Below are 18,886 nucleotides of genomic sequence, written 5' to 3' on the forward strand. Positions count from 1 at the left end.
CCAGGACGACGACACACAAAGTTACCTGCAAAGTGGTAATCTGAAAGCAAAATGTTTTGGTGTGTAATTATAAAGCTAGGATCACACGTTGCGTTTTTCAGCCTTTTTTTTTTTTAAATTTTCACTTTCATTTTACAGTACCAGCAAGGTCTATGAGATCTCAAAACTAATGCTCACAGCTCTTTTTGCCAAACCCTAGGGTTTTGCAGAATGGAGCATGTCACTTTCAGCGTATTTCACCCATTGAAAGCAACGGGTGGTTCGAAAAAAATGCAGGTATTAGTTTTTGCTGCCAAAAACATGCTGACTTTTTTTTTTTAAACAGGTTTCTCACTGCCGAGAGCAAGTTTTGCATGGGAGGAAAAAAAAAAAAAGCATCAAAAATGCAGAGGGTGAACATACCCCAAGATTGGCTACAGGGAGAAAATTAAGTTTTATTCTCCCTGCAGCCATTCCCTTCCAGTCATCTGGGCGCTGCAGTGAGCAGTTGCAGTCACTGCTCACTACACAGTAAAGCCAGGTTCACACAACAGTATTTAAAAAAAAAAAAAAAAAAAAGCTAAAAATCACAAGTGAAACAGAAAATATGAAGGCAACAAGTGCATTTGCTCTGCAGATTAGACCCACTTGGCTTCAGCTTTCAAATACTGCAGTGTGAACATGGCCTTAGGGCGTGGTGACCGCTCCCCCAGGGACATCCTGCCCTGTATACACACATTGAAGGGCTGGCGGGCACAGCACGCTCACTGTGTGGTGGGCAGTGATTAACAGTTCCTAGCACCTCCCCGAGCGCCTAAGAACCAGCTCCAATCGCTTACCTGGTAACACACATTTTCCTGAGCAGTCAATCACAGTCTCAAACTCTTCATGACAAAATTGATTATGCATGAAATTTGTGGGTCCTATAGCCTTGATGAAGCCGTCTCTACAAAACAACATTGTTATGTTTGGAGGTTATAAACCTTTAAATAAATAACTAACTACTTTATTAACGAAGAGTATTAAAGATCTTGAGTTCGGTCATAATTTATGGTCTTTATATACACAGTCGCCATGTTATACGAGGTTTGCTTTCCTAGGGAACACAGTTTTCCCCTTGCAGCACCCATTTACCATCCTAACAAAAAAAAAAAAAAAAAAATTATATATAATGTATGCAAAAAACATGGCTGCTGAAAGCAAACTGGATTTTGCAGCAGAACAGAGTATGGTCAACATAGCAGTTGTGTATCATACACCAAGATATGGTAGTTATTGAGGCAGCCTCAAATCTTTTTTGAACAATGGGGCATATTGGGGTAAATGACAGCTGTGTAGATTTCATAATGGTATTAACCCCCCCTTCCTAAAAATGTTTATTTTTTAAACACTCATTAAATAGGGTGTTTTTCATGGTTTACCCCCCCCTTCTAGCTCAACATCGGGGACATGAGATTAAGACTGTATACTCACAATATGCAAGAATTTTTTTTCTCCTCTGAAAACAAATAATGCAAGTACCCCATTTTACTTAATGGGTCCAGAAGATCTGCAGCATCAGAAGCTCACCAGAGTTCATCATGGGAACATAGCGTGAGACAGCAGGGAATATAGAATGCAGCGGATTCAACGAGAATGGCGTTTTGGACAAGTCTTCATCCAGAGTGCACCAAACTCATTACGAAGCGTGAACTTCTTACGGAATTTGGCACAACATTCAGCGGTTGTGTGCTACCATCAGAAATGAAGTTCAGGCATGGACTGGAGGCGTACATTTCTACCTTAATTTACACCCTATTTGTGGCAGATTTGTAGGGCCGTGTACAGCACAAACTGGTGAATTGCTTTAGGTTTTTGTTTTGTTAAACTTCTAATAGAGTACTAGGGAAAGTTAAACATTTACTAGGATATGAATTAGGTTTTGTCTCTTGCAGCACCTTATTCTACAGATGAGGAGCATTTACATTGATCCAACCCAGAGGACTATAGTAGCTCATTACCTTGTGTTAATGCGTAAAGAATCACCACACCAATACATATGTATATGGCTTCGCATAATTTGGAGGTCATTTTACATATATTGCCCTTTATTTATGTTTTTCCTGGTTTAAGCAGGTATAATACATACATAAAGGCATTTTTGGCTTTCTGGACTTACTTGCCCACCACCATGCTGGCTTTCTCCAGTATGGCTAGCTGTTGCATTCCCTCCTTGAGCAGGTACTCTTCTTCTTTCTGACAGACAACAACCAGTTGTTCTGCATTTTGCAACAAAAGCCTAAATTTGCCAGGCATCTTGGTAGCTGCAGCCCGATAGAGGGTTCTGTCCTAAATGGTGAGTTCAGACAGAGCCTGTTTGCCCTGTACAAAGGCTACTGCACTCAGCAACAATGACGGACAGGTGAGCTTAGTAACCTCCCATGTATTTATATTGGTAGGAGAATTACATGTTTTCCATTTGTCCCTTCAACATCTTTCTAATTAACCCACTTTATTTTTGTTTGCACATGACTTTTAACACTTTAGTAAGTGATTATTAACAGTGTAAAGTAAGCGTATAAGACCCCTTTTTGGGTTATCCTAAATAGTTTGTATGGTGCGCCCTCTCGTGTTCAAGAATGTTGCTATTGGTACATTTTTATTTTTTTTTTCTCTTTGCTTCACACCAGGGCCAGACTCAGTCAACTAATTTTGATAAAAAATGTTGTGACTTTTGGCATTTTTACACCACTCCTGCCAGGCTCCCCCTGTTTTATTTAAAAGCAAATGGGGCTTAAAAAAAAAAAAAAAAAAAAAAGCAAATGGGGCTTAACATGAACATGGCCAAGCACGTCTGATAAAGTTATAATTTTTGCTCAATAGTGGAGTAAATTACGGCAGAAATGTATGTTGGTCCCTACCTGACGTACACTTTCAGTGCGGAATTATGGCAGTTGAAAAACGCACCAAATGCATAAATTAGAGGCGTTTACTATTAATGAATTTGGTGCAACTAAGGCTACCTTCACACTAGCGTCGGCCCGTCGCAGTGCGTCGGGCCAACGTACCGACGCATCCTGTGACAACGCAGCACAACGGGGGCAGCGGATGCATTATTACAACGCATCCGCTGTCCCATTGTGAGTTGTGGGGAGGAGGGGGCAGAGTTTCGGCCGCGCATGCGCGGTCGGAAATGGCGGACACAACGCACCAAAAAACGTTACAAGCAATGTTTTTCAGTGCCGACGGTCAGCCACAACATGACGCAACCGTCGCACGACGGTTGCGACGTGTGGCAATGCTTCGCAATGCGTCGCTAAAACAAGCCTATGGAGAAAAAACAGCATCCTGCAAACAACTTTGCAAGATGCGTTTTTTCTGCAAAACGACACATTGCGATGTGTGTCGTACGACGCACGTCGCAATTAGAGCATTCATTAGAGCATTAATGACTGCCAATGTGCATTAAAATGGCTGTCCTTAAGGATCCTTATTCCAGATCGCCATTTTAAAACAGCGGTCATGACATAGGGTATACGTGAGTTCCGTGACCTGGAAAAAATTACCCCAACCCCCTTAAACAGATCTCTTAACAATCTAAAGAATAAACTTCTAACGTACTCAAAACAGCAGACGGAGACATATGTTGGATTTAATTGGCCACAGCAGCCATTTTATTAAATAAAAGATAACAGAACTTTTATGACAACCCAGAATAGGAGGGGCGGTCCTCGAAGCCCCAAAGTTATAAAAAACTCAGTATCCCAAAAACTCCACAATGTTCAGCCCAGGATGAGTCTTACCCCCAGCCGTAAAGCACCAGCTCAGGGATAGATAACAACCAATCCTGGTCCACCGAACCCACCCCCATGCCAGGGGTCCATAAATCCACCTCACGCGGAATAACCGTACCGCGCCTTGTTAAATTCTCTCATGGGGTGTCCAGGACCTCTCAAGATCCCCACCCCATTGAACCACGATTTACCATTTCCACCGACTTCGAGGACCTCCACCCCCGCCAACTGCCGTGACAATACCCTGACAGCATTCACATAACAAAATAAATACATTTAGACGCCTCTTAAAACAATACTCCAAAAGCCCACATATGCCGACTTCACCCCCCCCATTACCCTAACCAAAAAAGGGAGGGTGGGCGGGAGATTCCTCACTTGTCACGCAGGCACCTAAAATGGATGCCTGCGTGAGGAGCGTGCCCCTTTTTATGTGCCCCCTCCCCACAGTCCCCTAGTTCCACCCCTTATTTTCAAAAAATGCCCCTAAAGCCACCCCTCAAGTTCCCAGTTAACCCCTTACCACCGTATCCCTTCTAACTGCTCCAGCTCCCCAGGTCCCACGTAACCCCGTCATGGCGGCCTCCCTTTACGTGCCGTGGGCCCCCAGTACGGCCTTTCTGGAATGAGTGAATAGTGCCCCACCGCAGGCGCCAGCTGACACTCTGGGGTATTGGCTGTGGCCAGTTTTGGAACTGATCGAGGCCGATTAACCCTTTAAATGCCACTGTCATTTGCGATAACTGATCATAATCGCTGGTGCAGATTGTTGCCATGTTAGGCTGCCGTCACACTAGCAGTATTTGGTCAGTATTTTACATCAGTATTTGTAAGCCAAAACCAGGAGTGGAACAATCAGAGGAAAAGTATAATAGAAACATATGCACCACTTCTGCATTTATCACCCACTCCTGGTTTTGGCTTAGGCTACTTTCACACTAGCGTCGTTTGGCCTCCGTCGCAATGCGTCGTTTTGGAGAAAAAGCGCATCCTGCAAAGTTGCCCGCAGGATGCGTTTTTTCTCCATAGACTTTCATTAGCGACGCATTGCGACGGATTGCCACACGTCGCATCCGTCGTGCGACGGATGCATTGTATTTTTGCAGTCCGTCGGGACAAAAAAACGTTGCATGCAACGTTTTTTTGTCCGTCGGTTCCGCTTTTTCCGACTGCGCATGCACGGCCGGAACTCCGCCCCCTCCTTAAAAGGGGCAGCGGATGCGTTGAAAAACTGCATCCGCTGCCCCCGTTGTGATTTTATTTCACAGTATGAGTCGGTACGTTGGCCCGACGCACTGCGACGGGCCCGTACCGACGCTAGTGTGAAAGTAGCCTTACACATACTGATGTAAAATACTGACCAAATACTGAATGTGTGACGGCAGCCTAAGGCTATGTGCACACGTATTCTGGTCCACTGTGGATTTTTCTGCAGCGGATTTGATAAATCTGCAGGGCAAAAACGCTGCGTTTTTGCTGCAGATTTATTGCGGATTTACCGCAGTTTTTCTGCAGATTTCACTGCGGCTTTCTATAGGAGCAGCTGTAAAACCGCTGTGGAATCCGCAGAAAGAAGTGACATGCTGCGGAATGTAAACCGCTACGTTTCCATGTGTTTTTTTCCGCAGCATGTGCACAGCGTTTTTTGTTTCCCATAGGTTTACATTGTAATGTAAACTCATGGGAAACTGCTGCGGACCCGCAGCTGCGGAAACGCTGCGGATCCGCAGCGTTTTCCGCATCGTGTGCACATACCCTAACTCTGATGTCATCTGATGACCCCAAGGTACAGAGGTATGTAAGATCCAGCCATAAGCTGCGGCTCACAGGCACAGTCAGTGAGTCACTGTCAGGTCTCATGCACTGCAGTACACGAATAGTACAATGCATGAGATGAGCAATCAAAGTAAAACAAATATTCATGTCCCACAGTGGGACTAAAGGTACCGTCACACTTAGCGACGCTGCAGCGATACCGACAACGATCCGGATCGCTGCAGCGTCGCTGTTTGGTCGCTGGAGAGCTGTCACATAGACCGCTCTCCAGCGACCAACGATCCCGAGGTCCCCGGTAACCAGGGTAAACATCGGGTAACTAAGCGCAGGGCCGCGCTTAGTAACCCGATGTTTACCCTGGTTACCATCGTAAAAAACAAACAGTACATACTTACATTCAGCTGTCTGTCCCTTGCCGTCTGTTTGCTGCACTGACTGCTGGCCGCAAAGTGAAAGCAGAGCACAGCCACAGCGGTGAGTCACCGCTGTGTGACTCACCGCTGTGCTGTGCTTTCACTTTCACTTTGCGGCCAGCAGTCAGTGCAGGAAATAGACGGCAAGGGACAGACAGCTGAATGTAAGTATGTACTGTTTGTTTTTTTACGATGGTAACCAGGGTAAACATCGGGTTACTAAGCGCGGCCCTGCGCTTAGTTACCCGATGTTTACCCTGGTTACCAGTGAAGACATCGCTGAATCGGTGTCACACACACCGATTCAGCGATGTCTGCGGGGAGTCCAGCGACGAAATAAAGTTCTGGACTTTCTTCCCCGACCAGCGACAGCACAGCAGGGGCCTGATCGCTGCTGCCTGTCACACTGGACGATATCGCTAGCGAGGACGCTGCAACGTCACGGATCGCTAGCGATATCGTCTAGTGTGACAGTACCTTAAGTGAAATAAAGTAAAATAAAATATTGAAAGAGAATAGGGGTAGCCAAAGACGGACAGTATCTATAGATTCTCATCTGGGAAACTTATAATCAAAATGTAATTTGAAACAATCTATAATAGACCATTCCCAGTAAAATTTATTCTGCCCTAGTAGCGGATCAAGACAGTTATCAAAAACTATATACTAAGGAGGGGGGGAGGAAATAAATCCAAAAAGATAACTATATGTCTTTAGTAAAATTGCTTTATTAAAGTGCAAGGCAAAGAGACAGTGATGACAACAGAGTCATCCAATAAACATAAAAACAATCAGTGCATCTGGGACACTAGGACAACTACTTGCCAACCCATAATAGAGGAGTAACTCGCCACATCAGCATAAAGGGTTTAAAGTTACAGGGCCAATAGGGGAAGAAAAGCCCTCAATCAAAGAAGGACTAATATGCAGAAAGACCGCCATGTATTATATAGGATAGTACCATATCCAGCATGTCATATAACATCACGTGATAGTTAAAGGCTAAACAGAGCGGTAAAAAGGATTAATACATCACCCCAAAAGAAGGCCGGTCCTTGGCAGATGTAGTGTCTCAGTGTCCGCCGCAACGCGCGTTTCGGAACACCTTCGTCAGGGAGCGCTCCCTGACGAAGGTGTTCCGAAACGCGCGTTGGGGCGGACACTGAGACACTACATCTGCCAAGGACCGGCCTTCTTTTGGGGTGATGTATTAATCCTTTATAATACATGGCGGTCTTTTTGCATATTATTATTTCACACTTTTTTGTTAAGTATATAATTCCACATGTGTTAATTCATAGTTTTGATGCCTTCAGTGTGAATGTACAATTTTCATAGTCATGAAAATACAGAAAAATCTTTAAATGAAAATGTGTGTCAAAACTTTTGGTCTGTACTGTATTTAGGAACGTTCCCCTGAAATAGGGTCCAGAGCTCCCTCTTCTGGCCTGGAGTCAGAACATGTTGTATGTATGTGTTACCTGTTAAAAGGATCCTTGTCGCTTCCAGGCATGGCATCACCCTCCCCGAGAGGCAGGCAATACCACTATGGTACCCGGACTCCTGGGGTGCCACACAAAGACTCTGTAAAAGGGACATGGCTCCCTTCCCCTCAAATAAAATCAAGTAAAATCTGTGCTCCCAAATCCAAATGCCCCTCTCCTACTGAGGTCCTCAGTGCCTAAACCACAGTAAGCAGCTGTGGCGCCCCTGAGGGTCCAGTCGCCACAGAGTACTGCACCTCACCCAGAGGTGTGGTATTCCACTCTCAGGTAAGGAGAGGACACTGCACAGAACCCTAACACCTGCATTCAACACTATATACTTCAGTCAGGGCACCTGGGCGTACCCTTAGGGAGGAAGGCCTCATCTCAGTCTGGATAGCAAAGGGTGTTGGAGGAGTGGGTGGGGTAGGTAGAGTAGGGGAGGAGCTTGGTAAGCAAGAGTCAGGTAGATTGTGAGAGAACTGGAGCTGAGCAGACGTGTGAGTCTGCAGCTCCTGAGAAGGCAGAGAATCTGCAGGGAGAAGGAGAGTAGAGCAGACGTGAGAGAGAGAGTGAGATGAAGTAGAAAGATCAAGACAGACTGAAAGGAGTTCCCAAAGAGAGGGAGCTGAAGGAAAGTGAAGCTAAAGAAAGAAGAGAAGGAAGGGGTCCCAGAGGCACGGGTAGTGAGAAGTCCACCCATGGGGCTCGTATTCACGCTGACCATAGTCAGGTGGAGGGACCAGGTCGCAGTCAGGGGACCGTCCCATTCACGGGAGAAACTGAGGACTCAGCTAGATAACCGGAGGCTGTGGCTTTTGCAAAAAGCACAGCCACATCTGCACACATTCGCTGAAAAGGCAGCCGTATAGGGTCCAGGGGGACTTAGAGCTCACCGCCCGACAAGATCTGTGGCTGCTGGCTTGGGACACTGTGTGGCAGTCGCAGGGCAGGAGAGGCAAAGCCAGGGCAGAGAGACGGCCAGGAAAGGACATATGAAAGAGGGTTCTGAAAAGTGCATCTAAATTGCTTGAGAGCTGGCTGGATCACCTACTTGGAGGACACAGCATCCTGGCTGGGGCAACTAAGAACTGTGAGTAAAGCATTGGAAACTGCACCTTGCTGTGTCCTCACACTTATTTACTGCGTCATCCTCCCAGCACTACATCCACCATCAGCATCTTCATCTTTTACTACCTTAGTGCCCTGGGACTAAAGCTCTACCTGTGGAGAGCTGTGCCAACTCTGCTGCCTCACCATCAGCCCCAGTGGTCTCTAACACCTTTATTGCCGAGTACCACAGGTGGTGTCACGAACAATTTCCCTTAAAACTTTTTATTTTTTTTCCTTTTATTTCACTTTTATTGGACATCCAGGGCCACGGACCTGGTCACTGCTGTCGGACGTGGCCGAGTATCCCACGGTCCTGGCGGGCACTCCACAGCCACATGTTTGGCATTATTATAGTGGGGAGAGGACACGGGTGTGTATTGCCAGAATACGAGCTGGGCACAATGTATGGGGGTGCTACACTAAATGGAGGCTCTACATTGTATGAGGGCACAATGTATGGGCACTAAAAGACCATATTTGCAAATCTCTAGAAAGAAAAGCACGTTGTGGATGTTTCAAAGCAGTCGCTACAGCCGTAGATGAATTAAGTGAGAGGTGTAATTTCTAAAATGGTCTCATTGTGGTGTTTTTCTGCTGTTTTGGCACCTTGGGGGCTCCACAAATGTCGCCCGCAAGGTATTATAGGCCTCAAAAAGCCAAAGAGTGCTCCTTCCGTCTCAGCCCTGACATGTGGCCTGACAGTAGTTTCTGACAACATATCGGACAGCAACGCATTCGGGAGAAATTGGGCAATAAATTGTGGGGTCCAGTTTCACCTATTAACCCTTGTGTAACTGACACATTTGCAACAAATAAAAAAATCATATTTTTACCACTAAAATGTTATATTCACACGTCATAATGTTATAATATTCTCAGAGTCACCTGTGGGTTGAAAGTACTCACTACGCCCCTAGATGAATTCCTTAAAGGGACTCTGTCACCTGAATTTGGCGGGACTGGTTTTGGGTCATATGGGCGGAGTTTTCAGGTGTTTGATTCACCCTTTCCTTACCCGCTGGCTGCATGCTGGCTGCAATATTGGATTGAAGTTCATTCTCCGTCCTCCATAGTACACGCCTGCGAAAAGCAATCTTGCCTTGTGCAGGCGTGTACTATGGAGGACAGAGAATGAACTTCAATCCAATATTGCAGCCAGCATGCAGCCAGCGGGTAAGGAAAGGGTGAATCAAACACCCGAAAACTCCGCCCATATGACCCAAAACCAGTCCCGCCAAATTCAGGTGACAGGTTCCCTTTAAGCAGTGACGTTTCTAACACCGGGTCACTTGGGGGAATGGTTCTGTTGTTTTGGCATCTCAAGGGCTTAGCTAATGGAGTCCACAATCTACTCAAATGGAATCTGGATTCTAAAAGCCAAGTAGCGAACCTTCCAATCCGATCCCTGTCGTGTGCTCAAACCACACATGGGGTACTGCCACGCTAGGTAAAAATTGCATACCAAATTATGATGTCCATTTTACCCCTAGTAGAAAATATAAATTTGATGCCAGAGTAGTATTTTAGTGGAAAACATTTTATTTTTTGCTTTCACATCTAAATGTTATAAACTTTTGTGAATCGTTCGTAGGTTAAATTCCCAAGGATGAATTCCTTGATGGGTCTAGTTTCCAAAATGGAGTCACTTGTGGGGGTTTCTGCTGTTTGGTACCTCAGGGGCTCTGCAAATGCGACATGATGTCTGCAATCTATTCCAGTGAAATTTCCAAATACCAAATGTCGCTTCTTCCCTTCTAAGCCCTACCGTGTGTTAAAACAGTACTTTTCGACTACTTGCGGGGTATTGCCACTCTCACAAGAAAGGGGGTAACAAACTGTGCTGTTTTCATGTTACCTCTTGCAAACAACATTTTTGTGTTTAACATGACGACCTAATGTTATCAAAGTCTGTGAAGTACCTGTGGGTTCAAAATGCTCACTATACCCCTGGATAAAATCCCTGAGGGGTTTTCTGCTGTTTAGGGACCTTTGGGGCTCTGAAAATGCGACATGGTGCCCACAATCTATTTGATCAAAATTTCTATTCCAAAATTCAAATGGTGCTCCTTCCTTTCCGGGCTCTGCCATTTGTAAAAACAGAGGTTTCTGACCACATGTGGGGTATCAGAGCACTCAAAAGAAACTACATAACAAATTGTGGGGTCCATTTTTTATGCTATTTCTTATGAAAGTGAAATAAATGGGGCTAAAGCAACGTCTAGCACCTGAAGAGTTGAAAAAATCCAGAAGTATTTGAGGGATGCATTTTTTTTTAAATGTTAGCACAATATATACTGTAGGTCTCTAAAAATGTGATTAGATTTTAGATGGCTTGAAAATTTAGTAGCAATTTCTCATTTTTTATGAAATTTACAAAACCAAACAAAATAAAATGACACTTGAAAAATGCTGCAGATGTAAAGTAGACATATGCTATATATAAATAAATAATAATAATAATAATAATAATAATAAATGGGAAATGTTATTTATTAATTATTTTGTATGGCATGACTAACTGGTTTAAGGATCTAAAGAGTGAAAGTTTTAAAATTGCAAAATTTTTCCCAAAATTCTGATATTACCACTAACATAAAGTACAATGTGTCGCAAAAAAATGAATCTCAGAATCAGTGGGAAGCGTTTTAGATTTATTACCTCATAAAGTAACACTGGTCAGACTTCAAAAATTGGCCTGGTCAGTAAGGTTAAAATTGGCTCCGTCACTAAGGGGTTAAGAATAGTGTATAAAATGCCAATTGGGGCGCAGCAGTACACAAACTTTTCTGGTGCAAGGGCCATATTATCAGACTGTACCACTCCCAAGAACCTGCACTTAACCTGTCACTTCCTCTGTTCCTTGATCACCATCATGTTTTTGTAGGAAAATAAAATGTTGGCGAATGTTACATACTTAGTATATATGTACATACATCCAGATTTTTGAGTATCTCCCCTGTCCCAACCAACACCCTTCCATCTCTACTTGGTATGGTCTGCCTACTTTGCATAGAGATATAGCGCTAGAGGTCAAATGACAGTTAAACTGTCTGCTTGGAGGAGACAGAGGAAAGGCCAGGTGTATGTGGGTTACAGCACATTCTTCTAGTAAGTGGCTTTTAGCAGCAAATGTTTCATTTCATCTGTCTAAGGTCTCATTCATGTATGAGAAAAACAAATCAATTCTTTTGATCAGATGTTCATCAAAGTTTGATCACTGTCATAAGTTCTTCTCAAGAAAAAAAGAAGTTTCTCCAACTTCTCCTTTCTGACTGTCCATGAAAATTGGGCCACAACTGGATGTTAACAGAGTGCAGTCTGTTTTTTTTCCACAGACTCATAGACTTCATTGCCGAATTATATCTGACCCTCTGATCACAGTTGAACAAGTCCCTTCAAATTTCTACTAAATATCACAGACAAGTGAATGGCCCCATAGATCATCAAGGTATGAGTGATATCTGTGGAAATCATGGATTCCACTCGTACAAGAGTATCAGACATCTGCATAAGGCCTAAAGCCAGTGCGTCATGTGAAGAGAGCTGCATGGTGCAAAGCATTTGTATTTAAGGACCGCTAACGAACCCATGTTTACATGTAGATTTACAATATAATGCATTATGTCACAGCAATTGTCTTTCATTCAGTGACTGAGGGCAGATATTAATAGCCTAGAGAGGGACCATGGTTATTGGCCCCCCTGGCTAAAAACATCTGCCCCCAGCCACCCCAGAAAAGGCACATCTGTAAGATGCGCCTATTCTGGCACTTAGCCACCCTCTCTTCCCACTCCCGAGTAGCGGTGGGATATGGGGTAATAAAGGGTTAATGTCACCTTGCTAAAGTAAGGTGACAGTAAGCCAGGTTAAAGGGAACCTGTCACCTGAATTTGGCGGGACCGGTTTTCGGTCATATGGGCGATCTTGCCTTGCACAGGCGTGTACTGCGGAGGACAGAGAATGAACTTCAATCCAATATTGCGGCCAGCATGCAGCCAGCGGGTAAAGTAAGAGTAAATCAAACACCTGAAAACTCCGCCCATATGACCGAAAACCGGTCCCGCCAAATTCAGGTGACAGGTTCCCTTTAATAATGGAGAGATGTCAATAAGACGCCTATCCATTATTAATCCAATAGTAATAAAGGGTTAAATAAACACACACACGTTATGAATAAAGTATTTTAATGAAATAAATACACATGGTGTTTAAATATCTTTATCGTATGCTGTTAGGAGTCGAGTTCCCGCTGCTGCACAGGGGGAATCTCGAACCATGTCTGCTGCAGTCTTTCATTCTGCAGCAGCCACAGTGGAGCCTGCTCAGTGGAAACGTCGGTCCCAGCGTTTCGCTCAGTCTGATTCTGTGCAAAGGGTTCATGCTGCCTTTCCAGTCTCTGCCATTGTAGCCTGAACTGATCAGCGGTGAGCAGACATCTCTGGGACTATGTCCTGCTTTTTCCCTTCTGAGCATGTCCAAAGGAAGACCCCTCAGTGGAGGTCTGGGGTCACATGCTCAGGTACTGCAGCAGCTCCTATTTTTCCTCTAGGACGGTCCTGAAGTTGCTCAGTTACTGTAGCAGTTCTCATTGGTCCTCTAGGAAGGTCCTGAACTTGCTGCAGCTATAAAAGGTTTGCATGGCCATGCGCTAGTATACTCTTGTTTACGTGTGTGTGTTGTGAGTGAAAGTCGCTCTTTAAACATCCCCTCCCTTGTGTTAGGGTTGGTGGAACGCACCGAGTATATATATGTATAAATAGGTGCGTTCGCAACCCAGGGTCCACCGTGCAGGAGAGGAACCTGCTGCTGGCAAATGGCGGCACTATAAGCAAACTCTGTTAACTCCACAGAGTCGTTAGAAATAAGATGCTGTGCCCTGTTAGCGTCACAGTGGAACACAGCTAACTGCTGAGCTGATGGCAGCCAGTGGTCATGCACCCAGAAAAGCACACAAACGCTCCTCAACGGAGGTGCCGGTATTCTAGGGGCTTATTTCAGCCGGGTCCCTGAATACATACATACAGGCGTGACCACAAATAACAAGCTCATGACATGAGGTGATACTAGCGCATGGCCGTGCGGCCATGCAAACCTTTTATAGCTGCAGCAGCTTCAGGACCTTCCTAGGGAACCAATGGAAGATGCTACAGTACCTGAACAACTTCAGGACCTTCCTAGAGGACCAATGATAGCTGCTGCAGCACCTGAGCATGTGACCCCTGACCTCCAATGACAGGTCTTACCTTGGGCATGCTCAGTGTGCGCAAGGCAGGACTTAGTCCCAGAAAAGCCTGCTCGCCGCTGACCAGTGCAGGCTACAACAGCAGAGCCTGGAAAGGCAGCAGTAACCATTTGCACAGTATCAGACTGAGCGAGACGCTGGGACCGATGTCTGCGCTGAGCATGCTCCACTGCGGTTGATGTAGAATGGGAGACCGCAGCAGACATGGCTTGAGTTTCCATCTGCACAGCGGCAGGAATTTGACTCCTAACACCTTGTGTTTGAATGCTCATGTAAGGAGGATGATTGTAATCTAGCGCCTGACTTGTTACCAACACTAGTACACAAACAGCATCTATTACTGTGACAGCTGTGCGCTATCTTTGCGCTTTCCTAACCAAAGTCTGGGTGGTTAGTGGCGTCCGCCATAGCAGCACTGCATGCACTCTTGTGCTACTTTATTATTATTTCTGTTACGTGCGGTACTGCGGCCCTGTGACACAACAGGGTTCACTTCTTTCAAACAGGGTGAAACTAACCCGTGTGTGAATCCTCATTGTACCGCCATATAGTTCGTCATTGCTTAGCAGCAGGTTCCATCTCTGCACGGTGGACCCCGGGCTGCGAATGCACCTTATTCCTTTTCTCTAATTATTTAGTGCGTTCCGCTAGCCCTACCATACGGTCAATTTAACTGACGACCCTCGATCTTCTGAAAAAAATGGAAAAACAAAAAAAAACACCAATATCCCATACCTGTCCGCTGTACAGTCATGTCCCACGATGTAAATCCTTCTGAAGGGGTTAAATAATTTTACAACCAGGAGCCTGCTAATGCAGCTGCCCCTGGCTGTAAAAACTGGGGAATGAATGGATTGCAGCTTCGTTGACTTGCGGTGCTGCACCCCCTGGTGGCATAAACTCATATGAACTCTAGCTTTGAAGCTTTTTTTACCCATACAAATGAACAGGTGATAGAAACATGTCAAGAACACTGAAAAAATGCATTGTGTGGACATACCCTACAGTGAAAGCATCATGTCTCTATCATGGGTTACTCCTTGCTTTATTGTACAGCTGTGCATCCCATGACTAGCAGCTACAGATACTGAAGCTTAGTTTATGAGGATGGCATCTCTTTGGACATGACTAGTTGTCATCAAATCCCCCTACCTTGTGATATCATCATAGGAGGGGGTCTTACAGGGGAACGACTACAACATAGCTCAACAGTGTAAATTAGATTATTATATTCATAACTGGCACATTAACATCACATACTGTCCCAAATTGTGGTCAAATTTTTAAAAACATTTTAATGGTATAAAATGTAAAAAATTACTAAGTTTTAATATTTTCCCAACTTTTAAACAATTAGGGAGCAGCTGCTGAAAGTTTTCATTAAAATCTAGGGTAGTGCTAGTTCGGATTCGATCACTGTAAATGTGAGCGGGATCACTCCTCCCTATCTGAATGTTTGTGAAAAGTCAGATAAAATCAATCAATAGCAACAAAAAGTTGCAGTGTAGCCTAGGCCTTAGGCTGGGGTCATACTTGCGAATGTGATGCGAGAAACTCACATCAATTCCGGACACTGTCGCCGGCACTCGGGACCGGAGTGTGCAGCTGCATAGAAATACGTACAGCCACACACTCCAGTCCTGAGTGCCGGCGGCAGTGCCAGAAATTGATGCGAGAGACTCGTGCGAGTTCCTTACATTACACACGCAAGTGTGACCCCGGCCTTAAAGCTAATGTCCAGCATTAGGTTACAAGTCTGCAGTCACTATATGTGACTGGAGACTTGTGAATCCTCTCATTGCATGTATGTGGTCACAAGCTAACACAGCCTTGGTTAGTTCAGGTGAATTGAGTGAAGCCAGACATGTCTAGTTGGAATGTGTCTGTAAGGCCGGGGTCACACTTGCGAGTGTAATGCAAGAAACTCCCGCACTCGGCCCTGTAGCGTGCGGTTGCTTGTATTTCTATGCAGCTGAACGTTCAGTTCCTGAGTGCTGGTGGCAGTGCCGAGTATTGATGTGAGAGATTCGTGTGAGTTTCTTGCATTGCACTCGCAAGTGTGACCCCGGCCTAAGTATTCAAATTGCATACATGCTGCCAAAAGACTGCCTGCTTCTGGCGCCAGCATCAGGGATCCCTCACAGCACGCAGTGCATGTACAAGTCTGCAGTCACATAGAGGGAAGCCTACGGCCACATAACCCCTTTAACAAAATACATCAGTTACACAAAACACAATCATGTCCAGATAGTTTGCTACAATGTATCAGTGCAGAGAAATGCCAGGATACTCAATAAATGATCCTACATCAGCCACACCACAGTTCTGACCAATGTCAATTTATGAGGTAATACCTCTGGATCGCTTCAACAGATCCCACTGATTCTGAGATAATTTTTTGTGACATATTGTACTTCAAGTGCAACACCCCAGGTTCCAGGTTGTTACAGTGGCATTGCTTTCCTCACGGGGAGAGTGATGTCATGCTTGGAAGCGATGAAGGATCTCTTTCATCAGGTAATCACAAAGATGCAACATTTTCATACTCCTGGCCAGAAGGGGGAGCTCTGATCCAGCTTGTTGGTGGCTCCCCTATATATATATTCTGGTCTGGAGGGGAAGTGAGTTAGTGCGTGCCAGACAGCAGACTGATGCAGTCTGAGGCAGAGAGGGAAGAGAGGAGCCGTGCAGTCACGACAGGTGCTGCAGCTCCTGGAAAGAGAGAAAGGAAAACAGAACAGATTGTAGAGGATGTGGAGGAGAAAATAGACACAGCCGAAGTGAAGTGCTGGGGAGAAGCTGCGACTGAGCTTCTTCCACACTGAAGCGCATGAAACCGGTAGCCGGAAGACCGAGGTTGTGCAGTACTCTACATCTCACAGCAAAAACTGGCGCGGCAGCAGATTGCAAGTTACCTGTCCACCATACACCTGAAGACACAGTAACACATATAGCCCAGGTCGTAATAGAGATCATGTAAAAAGGCTTGAGTTACCTGTCATACGGGTATTGTCCTACCTAAAGGGGGACAAAGAGAACATGTGAGGACCTTGTGTGAGGCCTAAGGCAGCAAGGGACTACACCACAGGTCTAGAGGAAAGGCTTCCAACTCCACCTGGTAAAGGGGATTCCAGATTCACTTCCAAGCCGGCTGGTCCATCGACACCAGTGATCCGGTACCCTGGACTGTGGATGCCTGAACCCTTCAGTAAAGCGGTAAAGAGACTGCAACCCCATGTCCTTCGTTTCTTTCCGGCACCATCCTTGCTAAACACATCGGGAGCCCTGGGGACCCAGCTTCACCTGTGGGAAGCCATACCATCCCAGCTGCCATAACATCACCCCAGCGGACCCCTTTAAGCAGTGTCAGTCACCCCTGACCGAGTACCACAAGTGGCATCACAAACAAACTTTATTCAAACCCCTTTAAAGACCGTCCCTTTTACTTGGGCACCCAGAACCACACACCGGGTCACCGCCACCGTGACCACCCCTTTAATAATGACCGGACCCGGTACTGAGTACCCCACGGCCCTGCTGGGTGTTCCACATGATAGTGTTAAAATTTCTTTGATATGACTTCCATTTGTGAAAAAAATAAAAAATGTTGAAAATTTTGTAATTTTCAAACTTTTAATTTTTATGCCCTTAAACCAGAGAGTTATGGTGTACAAAATACTTAATCAATAACAATTTTTGAAACATAATTTTTTTTGTTAGGAAGTTAAAAGGGTTAGGGTTCCCACAAAATTTACAAAACCATTTATTTTGGGATCATATCACATTTGAAGTGACTTTGAGGGGCCTATATGACAGAAAAAAATCTAAATTGAAGCCATTATAAAAACTTGTTTTCACAAAAATTTATTTTAAGCCCAAATTTCCTTGTTTTCACAAGGGAAACAAGAGACCAATGTGGGAGAAAGGTACTGTTTGGGTCGACGGCAGGGCTCAAAAGGGAAGGAGCACCATTTGACTTCTTGAAAGCAAAATTGGCTAGAATCAAAAGTAGATGTCATGTCCTGTTTGGAGAGTTCCTGATGTGCCTAAACAGTGGAACCCCCCACAAGTGACCCTTTTTTGGAAACTAGACCACTCAAGAAACTTGTCTAGATGTATGCTGAGCACCTTGAATCCCCCAAAAAATCCCAAACTTTGAACCGTGAACATTTTTTTTTTTACACCCAAATGTTCTTTTAGCCTCAATTTTGTTATTTTCACAAGTGAACAGGAAAAAATAGACCCGAAGAATTGTTGTGCAATTTCTTCTGAGCACACCTATATCCCATATGTGGGGAAAAGGTACTGTTGGGCGCACAGCAGGGCTCGGAAGGTATGGAGCTCCATTTGACATTTTGAACTCAAAATTTGCTGGAATCATTAGTGGACTCCATGTCCCATTTGGAGAGCCCCTGATGTGCCTAAACAGTGGAAACTTCCCACAAGTGACCCCATTTCGGAAACTAGATTCATCAAGGAATGTATCTAGATGTGAGGTGAGCACTTTAAACTCTCAGGTGCTTCACATAAGTTTATAAAGTTGTGTGTTGGTGTCATGTTGTGTTTGGAGAGCCCTTTGTGTGCCTAAAACAGTGGAAAACCACACAAGTGACACCATTTTGGAAACTAGATCCCTCAAGGTATTTATTTAGACATGTGGTGAGCAACTTGAACCCCCAGGTGCTTCACAAAATTTTACAACATTGATCTATGAAAACAACATTTTTTCTCCACAAAACTGTTGTTTTATCGCCAAATTGTTTCATTTTCGCAAGGATATCAGAGGAAAATGGACCACAAAATTTGTTGTGCAATTTCACCGATACCCCATATGTGGTCAAAAACTACTTTTGAGGCACATTGCAAAGCTCAGAAGTGCCATATTGGACTGGTTTGACGATGCCATGTCACATTGCATTGGGAAAGCACCTGAGATGCCAGAACAGCAGAACCTCCCCATATATTACCTCATCATACAAACTACACTCCCAAATGAATTCATCTAGGGGTGCAGTGATCATGTTGGCACCCCATGTGCCTCATAGAGTTTTACACTATTGGGCGGTGAAGAAAGAATAATTACATTTTTACCATTACCAAATGTTG

General features: G+C 44.8%; 1 protein-coding gene across 1 annotated transcript in view; it reads right to left on the reverse strand.

The window, feature by feature from the left end:
• AMDHD1 (amidohydrolase domain containing 1) overlaps positions 1-2,316 on the reverse strand; it is a 28,217-nt gene extending 25,901 nt beyond the window's left edge. The window contains exons 1-2 of the mRNA XM_069762026.1: positions 2,138-2,316; positions 819-925 (exon numbers count right to left, since the gene is read on the reverse strand). Of these exons, the coding sequence (XP_069618127.1) occupies positions 819-925; positions 2,138-2,274 (244 nt within the window). The 5' untranslated portion in view covers positions 2,275-2,316. The remainder of the gene's footprint in view (positions 1-818; positions 926-2,137) is intronic.
• Positions 2,317-18,886: the final 16,570 nt, after the last annotated feature.

This window comes from Ranitomeya imitator, chromosome 4 (genome assembly GCF_032444005.1).
Source record: "Ranitomeya imitator isolate aRanImi1 chromosome 4, aRanImi1.pri, whole genome shotgun sequence".
NCBI lineage: Eukaryota > Metazoa > Chordata > Amphibia > Anura > Dendrobatidae > Ranitomeya > Ranitomeya imitator.